We start from the raw sequence: 17,985 nt of genomic DNA, 5'->3' as shown, positions 1-17,985 counted from the left end.
TATCGATCTCTTCTACTAGTGATCTTCAAACTGCAGCTGACAGGCCATTTGGCCTTGATCTCAGTGAAGAGAGAATGTCCTGGAAGTTATGATTTAATGGAGTAAAAAACCATTTTGCTCTTAAGACTTAGTGGAGATAAGGATGGAAAAGAAACAGCATAAGCAATATCAGTTCTCAAGAGCAGTTGTTGGGTGATAGTGTTAAGCCAAATCCAAATGTATACTTTTCTCTCTCCCTGAAATGACTCCTTTCCCTCCACACCTACTTATTCAAATACACCCAGCCTTTCAGGCTTAATATAAGTCCCACTTCCCAAAATTCTCAAGGTGGAATAAGATTCAAAGTGCATACACCCACCTAACTCAGAAATTAGTTGTAACCTGGACCTCTGAACATTTTCAGCACTGGAAAAGGAATGCTTCCTCTCTTGAAGCTGTCCATTCCACTTCTCCAGCTCTCAGTATTATAAGGTCTTTTTTTAAATATTGGGTTGAAATGTGAACACTTACAGCATTTACTAAATATTCCTAACTGTGGATTCTATAGTTTATGGCAGTGGTTCTCAATCTTCCTAATGCCGCAACCCTTTAATACAGTTCCTCATGTTGAGGTGACCCCCAATTTCATTGTTACAAATTGAACATAATTAAAGCATAGTGATTAATCACAAAAACAATATGTAATTATATATGTGTTTTCCGATGGTCTTAGGCGACCCCTATGAAAGGGTCGTTCGACCCCCAAAGGGGTCGCGACCCACAAGTTGAGAACCGCTGGTTTACAGGAATAAGTTTATTCCTTCCAAAACAACCCTTCAGTATTTGAAAAGTGTTATCAGGTCTTCTAAATATTTAACACTCCCAGCTTTCCAGTCATTTCTTACATGACAATGTCCCAGTTCTTCTCTGTTCTGGTCAACCTTCTACACGGGCACTTTAGTTTACCCGAAAATGTGTTGCCTAGAACTGAACATAATACTCCTTAAGTAGTTAGATAACAGAATAGAGTAGAAACACTAACCTACTTGATATGGACACTAAGTTTCTATCTTACTACCTAAAATAGCATCAGATGTGTTTTTAAAATTGCCATACCACACTTCGATTCAACAGAGCAAGTGGTCAGCTACAACTCAAAGAAATTTTCACATAAAATGGTCAGTACCTACCTACACAGAGTAGAATTGAGCTCAAATTGAAAGCTGCTATTAATCAAATGTGACAATGGATATAAAAAGTACCTAGAAATTGGAAAGCTCTGTACAAACAAGAACAGTAGAATGCTGATCATTGTTAAAGTTGGATGACGTGTACATGAGGGTTCATTAAATTATCGTATTTTTATCTATGTTTGACATTTTCTGTAAGTTTTTTTTTAAAAAAAGCTCCACATAAACCTTCAACAGCTACCCTTCTTACAGAAACTATGATCTTAGCCCTATTTCTCCAGCTTCATCTTCCATCCTATCCTCTCTCCTCTTCTCCAACTACATGAAGCTATCTTTTGTTCCTCTTTCACCCCGTCAACATTCTGTGCCTCCATAATTTTAGTATTGGCTGTTTCTTGAATCTCCCTCCGTCTAACAAAATCCTATCTTCCTGGAAACCTAAGTTTAAATAGTTCTTCCGTTAAGTCTGTCGCACCTCCAGCCTAGCAAAAAAACTAAGCCAACAGAAGGGGGTCATAAATGCTTACCAAAGTTAATGAAACAAATTCTTGAGGGGTTTGCTGGCCCAAGGTCACAGAGGTTTTAAAGGTGGAGCTGAGGCTAGAATCCACTTCTCCTGAGTCCAAAACCTAATCACCTTTCCATGTTGCTACAATCGAGTAGTAGGATGGAGAAAAAGTTCTCCCATCACCCTAGTGCTGTACTCACTTTGCTAATGAACCAGCGTTTGCTGCTCACACCAAATCCAAATCACAGCATCCTCTTTTTCGCATGGAAGAGGAGGCAAAAGAGAAGAAAGGAAGCAAACGTTAAAGTTATTGCGTGAAGGGAAAGGGGGAGATTTGGGTCTTCCCACCCAAGAAGTAACAATCAGAGGACTCTCCACCGCGGACAACAATAGCGACTCACTCATTCGCGCGCTCGATGTGCCTCGTCCCCGCGGGGGAGACAGGCCCAGCCGACAAGAAAACCTCCCCGTCTAGCGGAACTACTAACTTTAACAGCTAAACTCTAATGCCGTCTTCATCTCTTAAGGGGAGGAGCCTCGGTAACCAATTTCCAAATCCAAGTCCCAGTCCTGCACCACTATCTCCAGGACAGTAGCCCCCAATTTGCAGCGGTTCGCACCGTCCCTCCAGGCTGGGCGCCGGACACTCACCGAACACTCAGAGGCACACAGCAGCTGGTCTCTCCCGTCGCCCCGCCCCTCACTCCTCCCCGCCCAGGCTTACGTCATCCCGGAGCGTCGAGGACTCGGGGACAGCGCAGTTAACGGTACTTCCTCGTCACGTGAGGGGCTACGCCCCTGCTTCCGCGTGGTCCCTCCCCCTCAGTCCGCCATCGCAATTACGCTCTCTGCGGCCTGCAGTTAGTGGGCCGCTGCCGGCCGAAGAGAAAGCGCCGACCGGGACCGGAGGAACTCTAGGCCAAAGGGGTGAGCCAGCCAGGATCCCGGGACTCTTCCCCGCTGGAAGCCGGCGAGAGAAAATGAAACCAGGCGGGTTCTGGCGGGGGAGGGAGGGAACCAGCGGAAGGTGTCATGGCGGCCGTGCTTTGGGGTCACGTGCCCCGCCGGCCCGCCTTGGCACTTCCGGTCACGTGCCCTCAGAGTTCTCGCAGCCAGCGATGGAGGCGAGACCCCCCAGTAACAGAGGCGGTAGCGGAGGCTGCGGCGGCTACTGGGTTTCAGACTCTTCCCGGCAGCGTCGCTAAGAAGCGCAGCGGCACTCGACCGGACCCATCCCACTTTCTTACTCCCTGCCCAGGGCCGCAGCTCCCACCTGGTAAGTTTAGACCGAAGAATGGGAATGGGTGGGTGGGTGAGTAGCTGACAGGCCTGGGGGCCGCTGGACGGCGCGGATTCTGCCCCTTTTTCCTGTGTCCCTGTCGCCGTCCCCGCAACTCCCACGCTGCATTCCGGGCAGCCCGTTATTATCCTGAAGCGGGGAAGAAGCGACCCTTAATATACTTGCTGCAGGAAGCCTACCCCTCTACTGAGAGCAGGGACCAGAGCGTTCCCCCAAAGCCGGGGTCGGACGGCTCATGGGAATGAAGGACGTGGAGGCCTCTCCCTCGCAAGGGAGCCCTTCCCGTTAGGAAACGTGCTGTTAAGTCTTTCGGTTTCTGTAAGAGAAAAAGCTCTCGCCTCGGTGCCTGCACGCTGTGCTTCGCCTGTCAGTCCTACCGCTTAGAAAGCCTTAGCTCGTGTGCCAGCCCACAGACCCCTCCCAGGTCTGGACTGGGCCCGGCTTGATCGTCTTAAAAATAGATCACCAACACATGGGGATATGTAATTATTGCCTAAAGAACGTTTATCCAATTGACTCTCAGACATCCGTTTTAGGACCTGTGAAATGGGGAGAGGGAGAGAGATTTTTAAAAATTAACCTTTTCCCCATTAGAAGATCCGATTTTAAAACATACAAAAGCATAGTGCTTTGACTCCAAAAAGAAGTGGAACAATCCCTCCCCATGAAATCTTACCAGGAATCCTCATGTGTAAAGCAAAGTCAAAACTAGAACAGATGAAATGGAAATGTCACCGCAGGAGGGAAGATAACCTCTAGCATCAGGCCGACGGCTTTCAGAGGGCCCGGGCTCCGGGGAGAAGGTGTGCCTTTTAGCAGACCTGAATCCCGCATTTGGCAAGGAGGGAGGGAGAACTTGGGGCCAGTACACCTGTTAGCATTGCAGCAGATCGATGGGTGATACCGAGTCTCTTCTAGGTGGTATGAAATACATGTGGTAGTGCAGATGTAAAGACAGCTTTTTAGAAATACTAGGGAGGTGGGTGCAGAGAGACAGGAGTCGGTTAAAAGCAGTGAACCAAATGATGGGCTCCAGTCAGCTGTGACTGCTTCCTGTGTGCACTGCCCTGGAGACATGTCTTCACCTACTGGTCTGTCCACCTTTCAGCCCTGTTTTCCTGTGCTGCTGGTTTTTCCCTACCATTGGAACGTTGCCAAGTGTACCTTCTGCTTTCCCAGCATTCTGACCCCTTTTATCTCGGGGTTACTGCTGCTAGAGGCCTCTTGTGTACCTTCCTCTTTCCTCTTTCCCTACCACCGCTGTGGCGGTGTCAGCCATCCAAGAGACCCTCACTTCCCCACTGTGATGGCCAACCGAGTGTTCTCTCCATTTTGGTATTGTCCTCTTGCATGCAGTATTTATGAGTTAATATGAGCATGTCTTTCCCTCTATCTTGCATTTCTCTGTAGCGTTTTCCTCCTCCTTCCTCTCCTTGTACTGTTGTAAGATAAAGTGCTCAGTCTTAAAATTGCTACATTAGTTATTCCCTCTTAATGTCTGCTTTGTGTGTGTAACTATCCTTAAAACAATACATTTGGGTTACTCTTTACATACTTTCAAGGTCTTATTCCCTGTAATACTGAGTTGTTTAAAAAAGTTTGGATTGCCTAATGACAAACAGTATTCCAAATCTCCATTTTGTATGCTGGCAGGTACAGCAGCTCTTTTAGAGGGTGATAAGGAGTTTATATTTCACTTGTTACTTTTTTTTTCTTTTCTTTTTTCTTCTTTTTTTTTTTTTTTTTGCCCCATTTACCTCTGCCATTGGAAAAGGGGATGTAGGTAATGGAAATATAGAGATGCAGTAATTTAAAGATTTCTGCTGAATATTTTCAATTTCTTCCTATCCCTGTTTTCTTATAAGCCAGTTATTGGAATCTATGAAGAATGGTCCTCTGATTTGTGAGAAGAAAGTAATAGTGCTTCCTGGAATTAGCCGCAGATGTATGTGCAAAGGTTTCTTGTGTCTTACCAAGATTGTATCCTTCTGTTAACAAAGATCTTAAGAAGGTATCGTAGATATTTATTAAACTCTTCCTATAGGCTAAAATAGGCTGCTGGGTGCTTGTATTGCACTGAACACAATACAGTAGTCTCTGCCCTTCTTTATGAAGCTTGCAGTGTGTCAAGGGGAGATCGACATTAAAATAATTACTTTAAAAATTAATAATAGTTGTGATAAGTGCTATAAAGAGAAGAATAGAAGACCTTGCCTAATAACTTTGAAGCTTAGAGTATGGAAAAAATGAGTAAAAGTTAGTTAATGGGAAGGAAGGAGAATGTACTAAGGCTCAGAGCAAGGCATGTACATTTAGCTTCAGGCAAGTAAATAATTCACTGAAAATGAATTAATGACTTTACCGAAGGATCTTGCTATTTGACTCTTATAGAACTCTACTGGGAAGTTTTTGCTACTCAAGGAACTATCTTCAAGAAAAGTCTAGAAATCAGAAGTTACTGATACCCCTACTGGTTCTATTAAACTTCCTAAAATTGGTCCTAGCACAATTAAAGTTACTACAGATAACCAGGGAAATTTGATAAGCAAACTTCATTTTTAAAGTTCCCCCTTAGTGGATTTTCATATAAATGGTTTTTTTAAATATATATATTTATATTTTTTATTATTTCGGAGAGGAAGGAAGAGGGAGAGAGAAATAGAAACGTCAGTGATGAGAGAGAATCATTGGCTGTCTCCTGCATGCTTCCCACTGGGGATGGAGCCCACAACCTGGGCATGTACCCTTGACCAGAATCGAACCTGGGACCCTTTAGTCCGTAGGTTGACGCTCTACCCACTGAGACAAACTAGCTAAGGCTTCTTATACAGGCTATATACAGGATGGGGCAACAGTTTGTTTACAGTTGTGCGTATGAAAAAGTTTATTATTATTAATTATTGTATTAATTTATATACGAACAACTGCAAAACTACTTTTGTCCCATGCTGTACTTAAGAGGCTATGTTTTTCCCAATTGATTTAAAGCAGTTAATAAAGTCAATTCTATTCATCTAATTTTTCCTCCACTTCAGTTTCTCTCTTAACTCATTTTTTCTTCCATACCTTCCATCTCAGAAAAGTTTTTTTACCCCAAAGCTAATACTTATGTGTGCCTGTAGTCCAGTTAACTGGGGACTTGCTCTATCAACTGTCCTTGCTCACTGCTTTTCCTCCATATAAGAACATACTTAAAATTATCTTACGGTTATCTGCTTATCTCCCCATCTTTCTCAGATTTTAATTCATGTTTCCTAAAATTCAATTAGTATAATTTTACATAATACAGACAGGCTTATTAAAATGTTGATACTTATGTGTTTATTAAAATGAATATTAGAAAATGAATATTAGAGTATTTAATGGTTCCATAGATGTTATAAGTTTTCCTTTATGGATTAAATTTTTAAAGCTAAATAAAATAATTGATATACATATATTACAAAAATTGAAAATTGTTTTAATTCTTACCCATACTAAGACACCTAACACTTTTCCATGTTTCCTTAACAAACATATGGTTTGATAGGGATACACTCTTGCAAAGACATTTTTTTTCTGCAAAGACATTTTTAAAAACTAGTTTTCTCGCCGAAGCCGGTTTGGCTCAGTGGATAGAGCGTCGGCCTGCGGACTGAAAGGTCCCGGGTTCAATTCCGGTCAGGGGCATGTACCTGGGTTGCGGGCACATCCCCAGTGGGAGATGTGCAGGAGGCGGCTGATCGATGTTTCTCTCCCATAGATGTTTCTGGCTCTCTATCTCTCTCCCTTCCTCTCTGTAAAAAATCAATAAAATATATTTTTTTAAAAAAAACCTAGTTTTCTCATTACGAAATATTATATTATAGAAATCCAGAAAACAAAAGGTATCTTCCGATCGTCTGTAATCCTGTCACTGTAGGTAACCACTATTAAATTGGGTATATATCCATTCCTCTAATTCTAAATGTTCACAAAATAGCATAGTGGAACTCCAAGGTCAGTCTGACCCAGATTGAAACCCAGTTCTCCTACTCCTTGATGTATTGGGAAAATACCTTGATTTCTCAGACCCAGTTTCCTTTATCCACAGAATGGAACTAATAATAGCACCTGTCTCAGGATTGTTAACTGGGAACTGAATGAGATAACACCTATAAATAATTTAGTCCCGATACCTGGACATAGTAAGAATTCAGTAAAGCTTCTTGTTTGCTCTGGGCAAATTATGACATCTAGATGTGTTCGCTTCTCTAAAATTAGAAACTTCCCCTCCAGAGCTGGAAGAAGTAAATGTTTTAAAATTATATTTTAAATTGTTTCTTTGGGAATGAAAACTATTCATTACTTCAAAAATGGCATATATGTGGCATTTTTCATCACTATCAATCATGGGATCTTTCCTCAGAGTCCTTTTTGGCCTCATATTCCAGACATTCACACTCAAGCCTCTAGCATTTGTGTTGGGTATTTAAGATTCCCAGGATTTAGGAGAAAGGTGGGAGGACACCAGGCTGTTTCCTAGGTAACAAATTAGCCATATATACAAATGACTCTCAAAGGTATAGAGAGCATTTGAAGACATTTGATTGTTAAAAGATGGAGAAAGAGGCATCTGAAATATTAAGTATTAAATTTTCACTTTTGGGTCATGGCATATTGCTGTCATGGTGGCTGAGCTCTTTTGAGACTTACAGAAGCAGCACCTCAAGCTTTTCTAACAAGGAGGAAAACAACCAGCTGGAGGAGACCAGTCCCAGGGCCCTGGATCCTGCAAAGGCAGTGGGTGGTTGTGGGAACAAGACAGAACAGTGGCTGCCAGGACCCATAAGCTATTCTGGAGCATGACTGACCCAGCCTTTCTCTGCAGTCTGATCAACAGACTGGGAGAGGCAGTGTCAAGACACCTGAGAAGCCTCTAAAGGAATTCTAAATGTGGAAGTCAAACTGCACCACCTTTGGAGACTTATACTACTGATACAAAACCTCCCCACCCAGAGCTGGATTATGGCAATAAAATGGTCTAACATATATGAGGACAGTGGTGATGACATCCCAGGAAACAATAAGAAAGCTAGAAGGGAAAGAGAGGAGTCAGATTAAAAAGATGAACATACTTCTAAAAAGCATAAAATTGCCCTAGCCAGTTCACTCAGTGGTTAGAGCAGCCGTGGGCAAACTACGGCCCGCGGGCTGGATCCGGCCCGTTTGAAATGAATAAAACTAAAAAAAACAAAAAGACCGTACCATTTTATGTAATGATGTTTACTTTGAATTTATATTAGTTCACACAAACACTCCATCCATGCTTTTGTTCCGGCCCTCCGGTCCAGTTTAAGAACCCATTGTGGCCCTCGAGTCAAAAAGTTTGCCCACCCCTGGGTTAGAGCAATGGTTCCCAACCTTTTTTTGGCCATGCCCCACCTAAGCATTTCTAAAAGTCTGATATCCCTGTGTCATATAATTCTTATTATTCAAAAATTGAACTATTCATGTGGAGGAAGCTTAAAAGGCCATTAACTTGGTTTAAACAAGCTTCCAAAGAATATGGCACCCATGAAAGAGAAAAATAAAAGAACAAAAGGACAGTTGAAGTACTAAGGAAGAAATCACTAAGAAATTGTTAAAAAAAAATAATATGAAATGATATAAAAAATAGCAATGTTTTAAAACATAATAGAGAACTGAAATATATATATATACATATATATGTATATATATATATGTGTGTGTGTGTGTATATATATATATATATATATATGCTGTATTTGAGGCCCCAAGAACCATAAGAAGTGCAAAAAATTCACTGTTGTTAAACTCATTCTCAAATTGCCCCCCCCATGGGGCGTGTGCCCCACATTGTGAACCACTAGGTTAGTGTGTCAGCCTGCAGACCGAAGAATCCTAGGTTTGAGCCTGATTAAGGGCATGTACCTCAGTTGCAGACTCGATTCCCAGCCCCAGTCGGGGCATATGTGGGAGGCAACCACATTGATGTTTCTCTCTGTCTCCCCACTCCCTCCTACTTTCTCTTAAAAAAAAAAAAAATCAATGGGGAGGGAAGGTAGAGAAGGGTGGGGGTAAGGGGGAGAAATCAACCAAAGGACTTGTATGCATGCATATAAGCCTAAGCAATGGACATAGACACCAGGGAGGTGAGGGCATGAGTGGGGGATTGGGGGGCAATGAGGGGATGAGGACACATATGTAATACCTTAATAAAGAAAAAAAAGAAAACATCCACTTGTTATAATTTAAAAAAAATAAATAATCAATGGGAAAAGTATCCTTGGGTGAGGATTAACCAAATAAATAACACAAGGTAGAAACAGGAGAACCAATAGAGAAGAAAAAGTAAAAAACAGCAAATGACAAGAATTTTTGCACTGTGAAACTTAATGAAATGGTTTTGTTTATTTGGAGGTTTTGGGGGGCAGAAAAGTTGATACTGTAAATTATTGTAAAGTATCATCATCATGAAAGTGCATGTTAATCCTATGTAATAAAAGCCTAATATGCAAATAGACTGACTGGCAGAATGACCGGTCACTGTGATGCTCACTGACCACCAGGGGGCAGGCGCTCAACACAGGAGCTGCCCCCAGCCTTTTAGAATCTATAAAGTGATGCCAAATGTAGCAAATAAAAATACACAAAATTCAGTTAAGTTTGAATTTTAGACAACAAATAATGATTTAATAAATTTGATATTTGGGAAATAGTTTAGCTAAAAATTTGTTTATTTGAAAAGCAAATTTACCTGAGCATCTTATATTGTATCTGACAGCCCTAATTATCTGTTTTCTCTTCACAGCTGCTATTTTAATACTTTCCATTTAGTAATAAGAAAACAAGATTGTAGTCAGTAAGACAACCTTTGATTTGACTATTATAGTCCAAAATGCAGTGCCATTATCTGTAAAATTTTGAATAATAAAAAGGAGAAAACATTTTTTGACTTGGTTTTACATTTTTCAAGCATACTGGACAAAACCTAGACCAAGAATTAGGAAATGTGCATGTGGTTTCAGCTCTGGGAGTGGTTCTAGAATAGTCACCACAGAAAGCCTGTGGCCCTTAGTTGTTTCAGTTGAAACAATTTGAACTAAATATTTATTAGACTCCTGTGTCATTCTGAAGTTCTACAATTCTAAATATAAATTACATAAAAGACCACATTTGTAGTCAGATCATACATTTTAAGATTTTAAGAATATAACTGGGAAAAATAAAAATAATTTGAAAATACTCTGATTAGCATATGTGGGAATGGTTTGAAAACTGCCAAATATTATAAACTGTTATGTAAATTCATACCTATGGTATGAAAAAAAATTTAAGGAATAATGCCATATAATTGTATTTTCAACTTTGAATGAAGGAAGAGATTTCCCCCCTCATTATTAGTTTAGGTTTTAGATTTGGAAGGGACTTTAGAAGTCAATAAATCAGGCCCTAACTGAGATGTGAACTCTTTTTGTCTCCATTAGCACCTTCTAGCCATCATGGCAACTTCATCTGAAGAAGTCTTGCTGATTGTAAAGAAGGTGCGTCAGAAGAAGCAGGATGGAGCTCTATACCTCATGGCAGAAAGAATTGCTTGGGCACCTGAAGGCAAAGATAGATTTACAATCAGCCATATGTATGGAGATATTAAATGTAAGTCATATTTCTTAGTAATTTTAGAAGATTGCTTATAAAAATCTTTGTGGGCTTTTTATTTTAATGTCCAAAAAAAAAAAAAATCAACCACATAAAAATAATTACAAAGTGGGATTACTGAATATATATTATTCTATAAACTGCCTTTTGCACTTAATAGAATGTGTATATGTAAAACTTTACATATGTAAATCTACCACATGTAAAGATATCTGGATATCTTTTTTTAATACATATTTTTATTGATTACAGAGAGGAAGGGAGAGAGAGAAACATCAATGATGTTTCTTGCATGTCCACACGGAATCAAGCTCACAATCTGGGCATGTGCCCTGACCAGGGATCGAACTATGACCACCTGATTCATAGGTCAATGCTCAACCTCTAAGCTACACCAGTTGGGCTATATATACCTTCACCAAATGGATATACAATTATGTATTTAACCAGTCCTCTGTTGAAGGACATTTAGGAAGTTTCCAGAATTTTGTTGTTGCAAATAATGTTGTATAGATCTGTGTACTAATACCTTTGTGAGGTTGTATGTATGATGTATGGGATACATCTCTGCACTGGGTTTACTGGTTCAAATGGTTCATGCACTTAAAATGTTGATAGATGATACCAGATTGCCCTTTAATAAAATTGTATCATTTAAGCAAGTTGTCTAATTAATTTTTAGTTATGTGGCTATCGTCTGTTGAGAAGATATTCAATTTTATACTGACTATACATGAGAGAAATACAGAGCATATTATTTTTATTTTCTTTTTCTCTTTCCAAATTAGCAAGAATAACTTTGAAATATTACCCAAAAGGTTCCGTACTCAATGGCTCAATAATAATTAGGTTTAAAAACACCAAGCGAATCCTGAGATTTAGGACCTTTCCTCTGAAAGGGAGTTCTGCAGTTCACCTAGCTAAAGATCTTGTATAAGAGTGACTCCAAGGAAGTCTGGGCAACAAAGTCCTTGACAAATTGTGGTTATCTTAACTGTGACTATTAATATGGATTTTTTTTTTTCCTGGATATAAAATTCTTCACCTGGATAAAATTTTGCATAAATTTCAAGAAATATGACACCTCGAAAAATAGACAACCTTCAACTTAGAAGTGCTCAGTTTACAAATGTCCTTTGTGAGGAACAGTTGCCCAAGGATCTCTATTTGTTGCTGGAAATGGCCAAGATCTTCATCTTTATCCATTGAAATAATTTAGAATCTTAATTTCAAAAGGAAATACTATTTAAAACCTATCATAATTCAGTAGTGCCTAAACTATCCAGTCTTTGTCCACTCTCCTGGTAACGTCACTTCCTTATAAAACTTTGTTTCTGTGGAAGAATGCCTCATCAAGTTCCTGATAATAGTCTTACAAACTATCATTTGTACTACAATAGACTCATAAATTAGGAACTTCCTGTATTAGCAGGCTAGCCCTTAATAGATTTGTAAAATACACTCATATCCCCAGTGTGCAATAAAGAATATGCCTACCTCCTATGTCTCCACAGTTCTAGGCTATTGGGAGGAGAACACATATCAAAACCTAGATCTGCACCAGATCGTTTTTTCATTTTAAGGTGAATTATTGATAGAATGCCCATTTCTGAAACTATTGAAAGTTATCAATAATAGATTACTAAGGGGAAATTTAGCAGTTAATCTTGTTAAAAAAACAAACTTCAAAATTAGGCCTCTCAGAGGCAAGAGCTAAGCTAGAGCAAGGATAAAGTCGTGACTGAGAAAAGCATAGGGGTGATTGTTTTGGAGGAATTGGATACTGGGACAGGCTGGCTGACAGTGTAAATTGTTTCATATTGCTGCTGCTGACATTAAGATATTTCATCTGAACTGTTGGTCTGGAAGCAGCATCTTCATTGAAAAAAATTGGTTAGGGCTGAGAATTCTAGGCAGCATGTTCATACTACCATGAGTCACCCATTTAGAAAATTTTAAAGAATGGTACAACATATACTATGTAACATATCCCACCTAAATAGTACAGTTATTGTCCTAGCCAGATTGGCTCAGTGGATAGAGCCTGCAGACTGAGGGTAGGGAGCTGCAGGCTTGATCCTGGAGCCGTGTGTGAAAGGCAACCAATCGATGTGTCTCTTTCACATCAATCTTTCTGTCTCTCCCCCTCCCTTCCACTCTCTCTAAAAATCTATGGAAAAATATCCTCCATAGATAAGGATTAACAAAAAAAGTACAGTTACTAGTTTGCCATATTTGCTTTATTGTTTATGTATACTTTGGCTGCTTTTAATATCACACCACAAAAATTTTTATATTCAGGCCATTTTATATTTACCCTGTTGTCCCAGTAATGTTTTCAGAAATGTGATTTTTTAAACCAATATTCAATCTAGGTTCATGTATATAATTATAGTTCTTATATCCATATACACACACACACACATATTTTCCTATATTATCTATATATATTATTGATTTATTGATTTCAGGGAAGAGGGAGTAAGAGATAGAAACATCAATAATGAGTGAGAATGAATCATTGATTGGCTGTCTCCTGCACACCCCCCACTGGGGATCGAGCCCACAATTCAGGCATGTTCCCTGACCAGGAATTGAACCATGACCTCCTGGTTCATAGGTCCACGCTCAACCACACTGGCCGGGCTATAATTGTAGTTCTTTAGTCTCTTCTCTGAGTATAGGGTTGTAGAATATCACACATTATGATTATGCCTAATTGTCTTAACTTGTAAGGGTGGTGGTTACTTCCTATTCTGTCACCTCAGAAGGCCTGTTGTGTCAGGTTGTCCTGCTTTGATCACTCAGTTAAAGTGGTGACACTAAATCTCAAATGTAAAATTTCATATCTTCCTTTGCAACTAGTAAGTAAACCATGGGTTGTGCTTTGGAGTTTTTGAATCATGACAAATCATTTTTATTAATGATAATGTTAATTGGAGGTAGCTGTGTAGGGTGGATTTGGGACTCCTACTTGACTGTTTAGGAAGCTTTAAAGATATCTGCCTCAGTTGAATGGAAATAAAAGCTCTTTAGTATCTGGAGGTGGAAACCATGGGTGAGAAATGCCACCCAAAAAGAATACTAAAGGAGGAAGCAGATTGTTAGCAGTGACTTTGTTGAACCGTGCTCTGGATTCTTATTTAAGAAGAGTGCATTTCTGCCAAGTAAGTAACCTGTTGTATGGCAGTTTCCACAATGTGCATGTCATCTAATTAACCTCATATTTCCTTTTAGGTCAGAAAATCAGTCCAGAAGGAAAAGCTAAAATTCAGCTTCAGCTGGTTCTGCATGCAGGGGACACAACTAACTTCCATTTTTCCAATGAAAGCACAGCAGTCAAAGAGCGAGATGCAGTGAAAGACCTTCTTCAGCAACTGCTGCCCAAATTCAAGAGGAAAGCTAATAAAGAACTTGAAGAGAAAAACAGGTGAAGGAGGAAAAGAATAGCCTTTTGAAGAACTAGGTTCTCTACGGTCTCATAGAGTAATAGTTTGCTATTTATCATCTCTTGTACTTTGATAGTACAAGATAGAAAAATATAGCTGTGGTATCTTTACCTCTGTGTGTGTGTTTTTTTGTTTTTTGGGGTTTTTTTAACTTTAGCTTCTTACTAGCTATTCAGCTGTGGGCAAATGAGAATGTATAAACTCAGATGTTAAATTAACTGCCTGAAACCTAACATCTGATTAGGAACAGAACTGAGATTCAAAGGTGCTAAGGTCCCTTAATTTCTTTTCCCAGTTCTCGTCACAGAAAAGATACTAAACCATTAGAAGTGTGTTTATGAATAAGAAACCTGAAGGAAATTATACTGTTAAAAAGTTGATTTTGTGATATACTATGTCAGTACAGTTTTGGTAATATTGTTATACTTAAAATCTTTTTATTCTTGGAAAAAAACTTGAGAAAGCATGTAAAATGATGAGAATTTCTGATAAGATGAAATCCATCACCAGTCTCTTTCAGCCATCTGTGCTATGACTCCAAGTGCTTATTACCATGAAAAATTGGTTGCTGGAAAATCTTAAGCATGCTTCCTCTTCTCCATTCACCTTTATTTGTAAAACAGAATACAGTGCAATACAAATACAAATACAGTGACCTTTGTATCACTGGGATATAAAGATGAATAAGACCATATCCATGCCCTCAAAGAGTTTTAGTCTTTGCTTCTTCAAACTTCCATTTATCTCCACTTTATTTGTTCCTCCAAAAATATGGAGTAGTTTTGGGGTTTTTTTATTTTGTTTTGTTTTTGCTTTTAATTACTAACAAATGAACAAAATGACCTGCTGCTGCTCAATCATCACAAAATGAAAGCTGTGTGTTTCAGTATTTTGTGTTAAAGTCTTTAAAATGTTACCTAAATGGTGTTTTGTTCTATAAAGTTCAGTATATTCAATGTTCTATCCCCAGGATGCTGCAAGAAGATCCTGTTTTGTTTCAGCTTTATAAAGACCTTGTTGTGAGTCAAGTGATCAGTGCTGAGGAGTTCTGGGCCAATCGTTTAAATGTGAACTCAACAGAAAGTTCTTCCACATCCAATCATAAGCAGGATGTTGGCATTTCTGCAGCATTTCTGGTATGTGACCCTTCTAGATTTCTGAAAAGGGGGGCGGAGGTTAAGGAAAACCCTGATTCTGTGTTAACAATGCCATTTCTTTGATAAATTTTAATATTTCCTTGAAGTAAATTCATGGGCATTTCCATATTCATGGTCTTGTTTTAAAATATTTTTAAATACATACAGTATTTTTTTAATTTATATTTTTGCTATTTTTCTTGGTTTCTAATCTTGACCCTAACTTGCTGGAAATCAAATGGACTTTTAAAAGATCTTTTAGCCATTGGACTAATATTTATTTCCCCTAGTACGTTTAAATTTAGGGCTTTCTGATAACTTTTTTATGGTTGCTATGTTTTACTTACAATAAAAGTTAAATTTATAGTGACTATCATAGTATAGAAAAAGTAAGGGTTATAAAATGTATCTTAGAGAAAAATTGGGAGTACCTTACATGTAGAATTAGAAAATGTCTCTACTCTGGTGGAACCAAAGCAGTACATTTAACAAAAATTTGAATATGAATTATATGTTTGGCATCTTTCTGTGTGCTTATTATTAATTAGGCCTTTCTTAAACTAGTCAGATAATATTTGTTTATTTAGTAAGTAAAGTATGTTATAGTTTTGGTAACTGTAGAAGTTTATCTGTTTTTGTCCACACATAAACATGCCTGTTTGACCATGTAGGATTTTCAAGGAAGTAGATTTTATAGGTCACTACGATTATATGAAACAGGCCAGGCTTCTTTGTCTCTCTGCAAAAATAAAGGTGAGGGGCTTCCTTTGCCTCTGTAACTCATTCAGAAAATCTGTTTTTCCACCTTGGTCCAGTGTCTGTTGTGTGTTTAACATCTTTCCCCAGTATTTTAATTAACATATATTTATTATTTTAGGCTGATGTCCGGCCCCAAACAGATGGATGTAATGGTCTGAGATATAATTTAACCTCTGATATTATTGAGTCCATATTTAGGACCTATCCCGCAGGTAAGATGAATCACTTCTTTCGGATAGTTAAAATATTTATTTGGATGAATTCAGTAATATTTCAATGAAAAACAAAAAGTTTACTTTTATTTTTGACCAAGTACAGCAAAATATGTGAAGTACTGTACCTAGTTTTGACATGTGGTAGATATTAAGGGTTTTAGTATATAGTGTATTATCATCAATTCATTGGTATGATGACTTCCCCATTCTTTCCATCAGTAGTTCTTAAACTTGATTTCCCCTTAACCATATCTGAGCAAGATGACTTCCTCCAGAGGCATCAATAAATGAGTCTCTAGAGCACTAACTCAAATCATCCTTTATACTTCCTCCAGAGCGACCTTTCTAACTTAATCCTTTCCCTTGCAGAAACCATCCTAATGTGATTTATGATGTGCAGTCAAGGTTGAGAGTCGCTGCTTTAGTCATTTTTTAACCAACCAGTGCTCTCTTAAGCCATATGCTGTTCTTTACACTTCCTCACTCGTGCACCTTTAGTCCTTAGGAAACATACCTCTCCCACAGGACTCAGCTCAAGCATTGCCTCATTACCACCTCTGACTTCTTCAGATAGATATGAGCCCCCTCGCCTTCTGTAGGGCCTGTGTCTGCCTCAGAGTTATCACATTGTAATATATTTATTTGCACATTTTTCTGATAATAACATTATGGTGTGCCAGACACCATTCTAAAGCCTCTATGTATATTGACTCATTTAGTTATCACAAACTAGAGGCCCACTGCATAAAATTCATGCACGGGGGCGGGGACGTCCCCTCAGCCCAGCCTGCACCCTCCACAATCCGGGACCTCTTGGGGGATGTCTGACTGCCGGGTTAGGCCTGGCAGTCAGACATCCCTCTCACAATTGTGGGCCACTGGCCCCTAACCGCTCACCTGCCTGCCTTCCTGATTGCCCCTAACTGCCTCCCTGCCAGCCTGGTCACCCCTAACTGCCTCTGCCTGCCAGCTTGATCACCCCTTGCTGCCCCCGCCCCCCCGCCCCCCCCCCCCCCGCCAGCCTGGTCACCCCTAACTGCCTCTGCCTGCTGGCCTGATCGTCCCCAACTCACCCACCCCCACCTGGGGTTGCCCCACACAGCCTGCTGTTCAGTCGTTTGGTCACCCCTCACTGCCGATCTGGTGGCCCACGCAGCCTGCTGCTCAGTTGTTTGGCCGCCCCTCACTAACTCCTCTGCTGGCCTGGTCGCCCCATGCAGCCTGCTGCTCTCTCGTTTGGTCCTCCCTCATTACCCCTCTGCCGGCCGGGTCGCCCCACACAGCCTGTTCGGTCGTCTGTTCAGTTGCTATGCTCACTTAGGCTTTTATATAAATAGATACCCTATGAAGTAGGTACTATTATTAAAACTTGTCAAATCTCTTGGTACAAAATAAGGTTTTGTTTGTAATTGTTAAGATTCGTAAAGGTAGTACCTCACCTTATCTCTCAAGTTGTATTTCATATTTATAATTAGATTATTATATACAGAATATGTAGTTGAACAGTTTTATAACCTAGTTTTTGCTATTAGTTTATATTTCAACTAATTTGAGGTTTTAAGAAATGGAAATGCAGCATGTAACCATTATGGTTTTTCTTCCACAGTAAAAATGAAATATGTAGAAAATGTTCCCCACAGCATGACAGAAAAGGAATTCTGGACGCGTTTTTTTCAGTCCCATTATTTTCACAGGGACCGGCTGAATACAGGGTCAAAGGACCTGTTTGCAGAATGTGCCAAAATAGATGAAAAAGGTAACTGTTTACCCCTGACACACACTATCATTTATTTTGCTGTTCTCTACTT

General features: G+C 39.6%; 2 protein-coding genes across 2 annotated transcripts in view; one reads left to right on the top strand and one right to left on the bottom strand.

The window, feature by feature from the left end:
- The window catches only part of HPS5 (HPS5 biogenesis of lysosomal organelles complex 2 subunit 2), a 37,375-nt gene extending 35,040 nt beyond the window's left edge, over positions 1-2,335 (bottom strand). The window contains exons 1-2 of the mRNA XM_081100369.1: positions 2,079-2,335; positions 1,878-1,931 (exon numbers count right to left, since the gene is read on the bottom strand). The gene's annotated coding sequence lies outside the window, so the exon portion shown is untranslated. The remainder of the gene's footprint in view (positions 1-1,877; positions 1,932-2,078) is intronic.
- Positions 2,336-2,760: 425 nt separating this feature from the next.
- Positions 2,761-17,985, top strand: part of GTF2H1 (general transcription factor IIH subunit 1) — a 33,283-nt gene continuing 18,058 nt past the window's right edge. Inside the window, exons 1-7 of the mRNA XM_081098854.1 lie at positions 2,761-2,953; positions 4,843-4,988; positions 10,447-10,615; positions 13,856-14,048; positions 15,038-15,203; positions 16,081-16,174; positions 17,784-17,933. Coding sequence (XP_080954980.1) covers positions 10,462-10,615; positions 13,856-14,048; positions 15,038-15,203; positions 16,081-16,174; positions 17,784-17,933 — 757 coding nt within the window. The 5' untranslated portion in view covers positions 2,761-2,953; positions 4,843-4,988; positions 10,447-10,461. The remainder of the gene's footprint in view (positions 2,954-4,842; positions 4,989-10,446; positions 10,616-13,855; positions 14,049-15,037; positions 15,204-16,080; positions 16,175-17,783; positions 17,934-17,985) is intronic.

Source organism: Myotis nattereri, assembly GCF_964212035.1.
Source record: "Myotis nattereri genome assembly, chromosome: 9".
Lineage (NCBI taxonomy): Eukaryota > Metazoa > Chordata > Mammalia > Chiroptera > Vespertilionidae > Myotis > Myotis nattereri.
The sequence above is the reverse complement of the archived record's forward strand: the minus strand, read 5'-3'. Positions and strand labels throughout refer to the sequence as shown.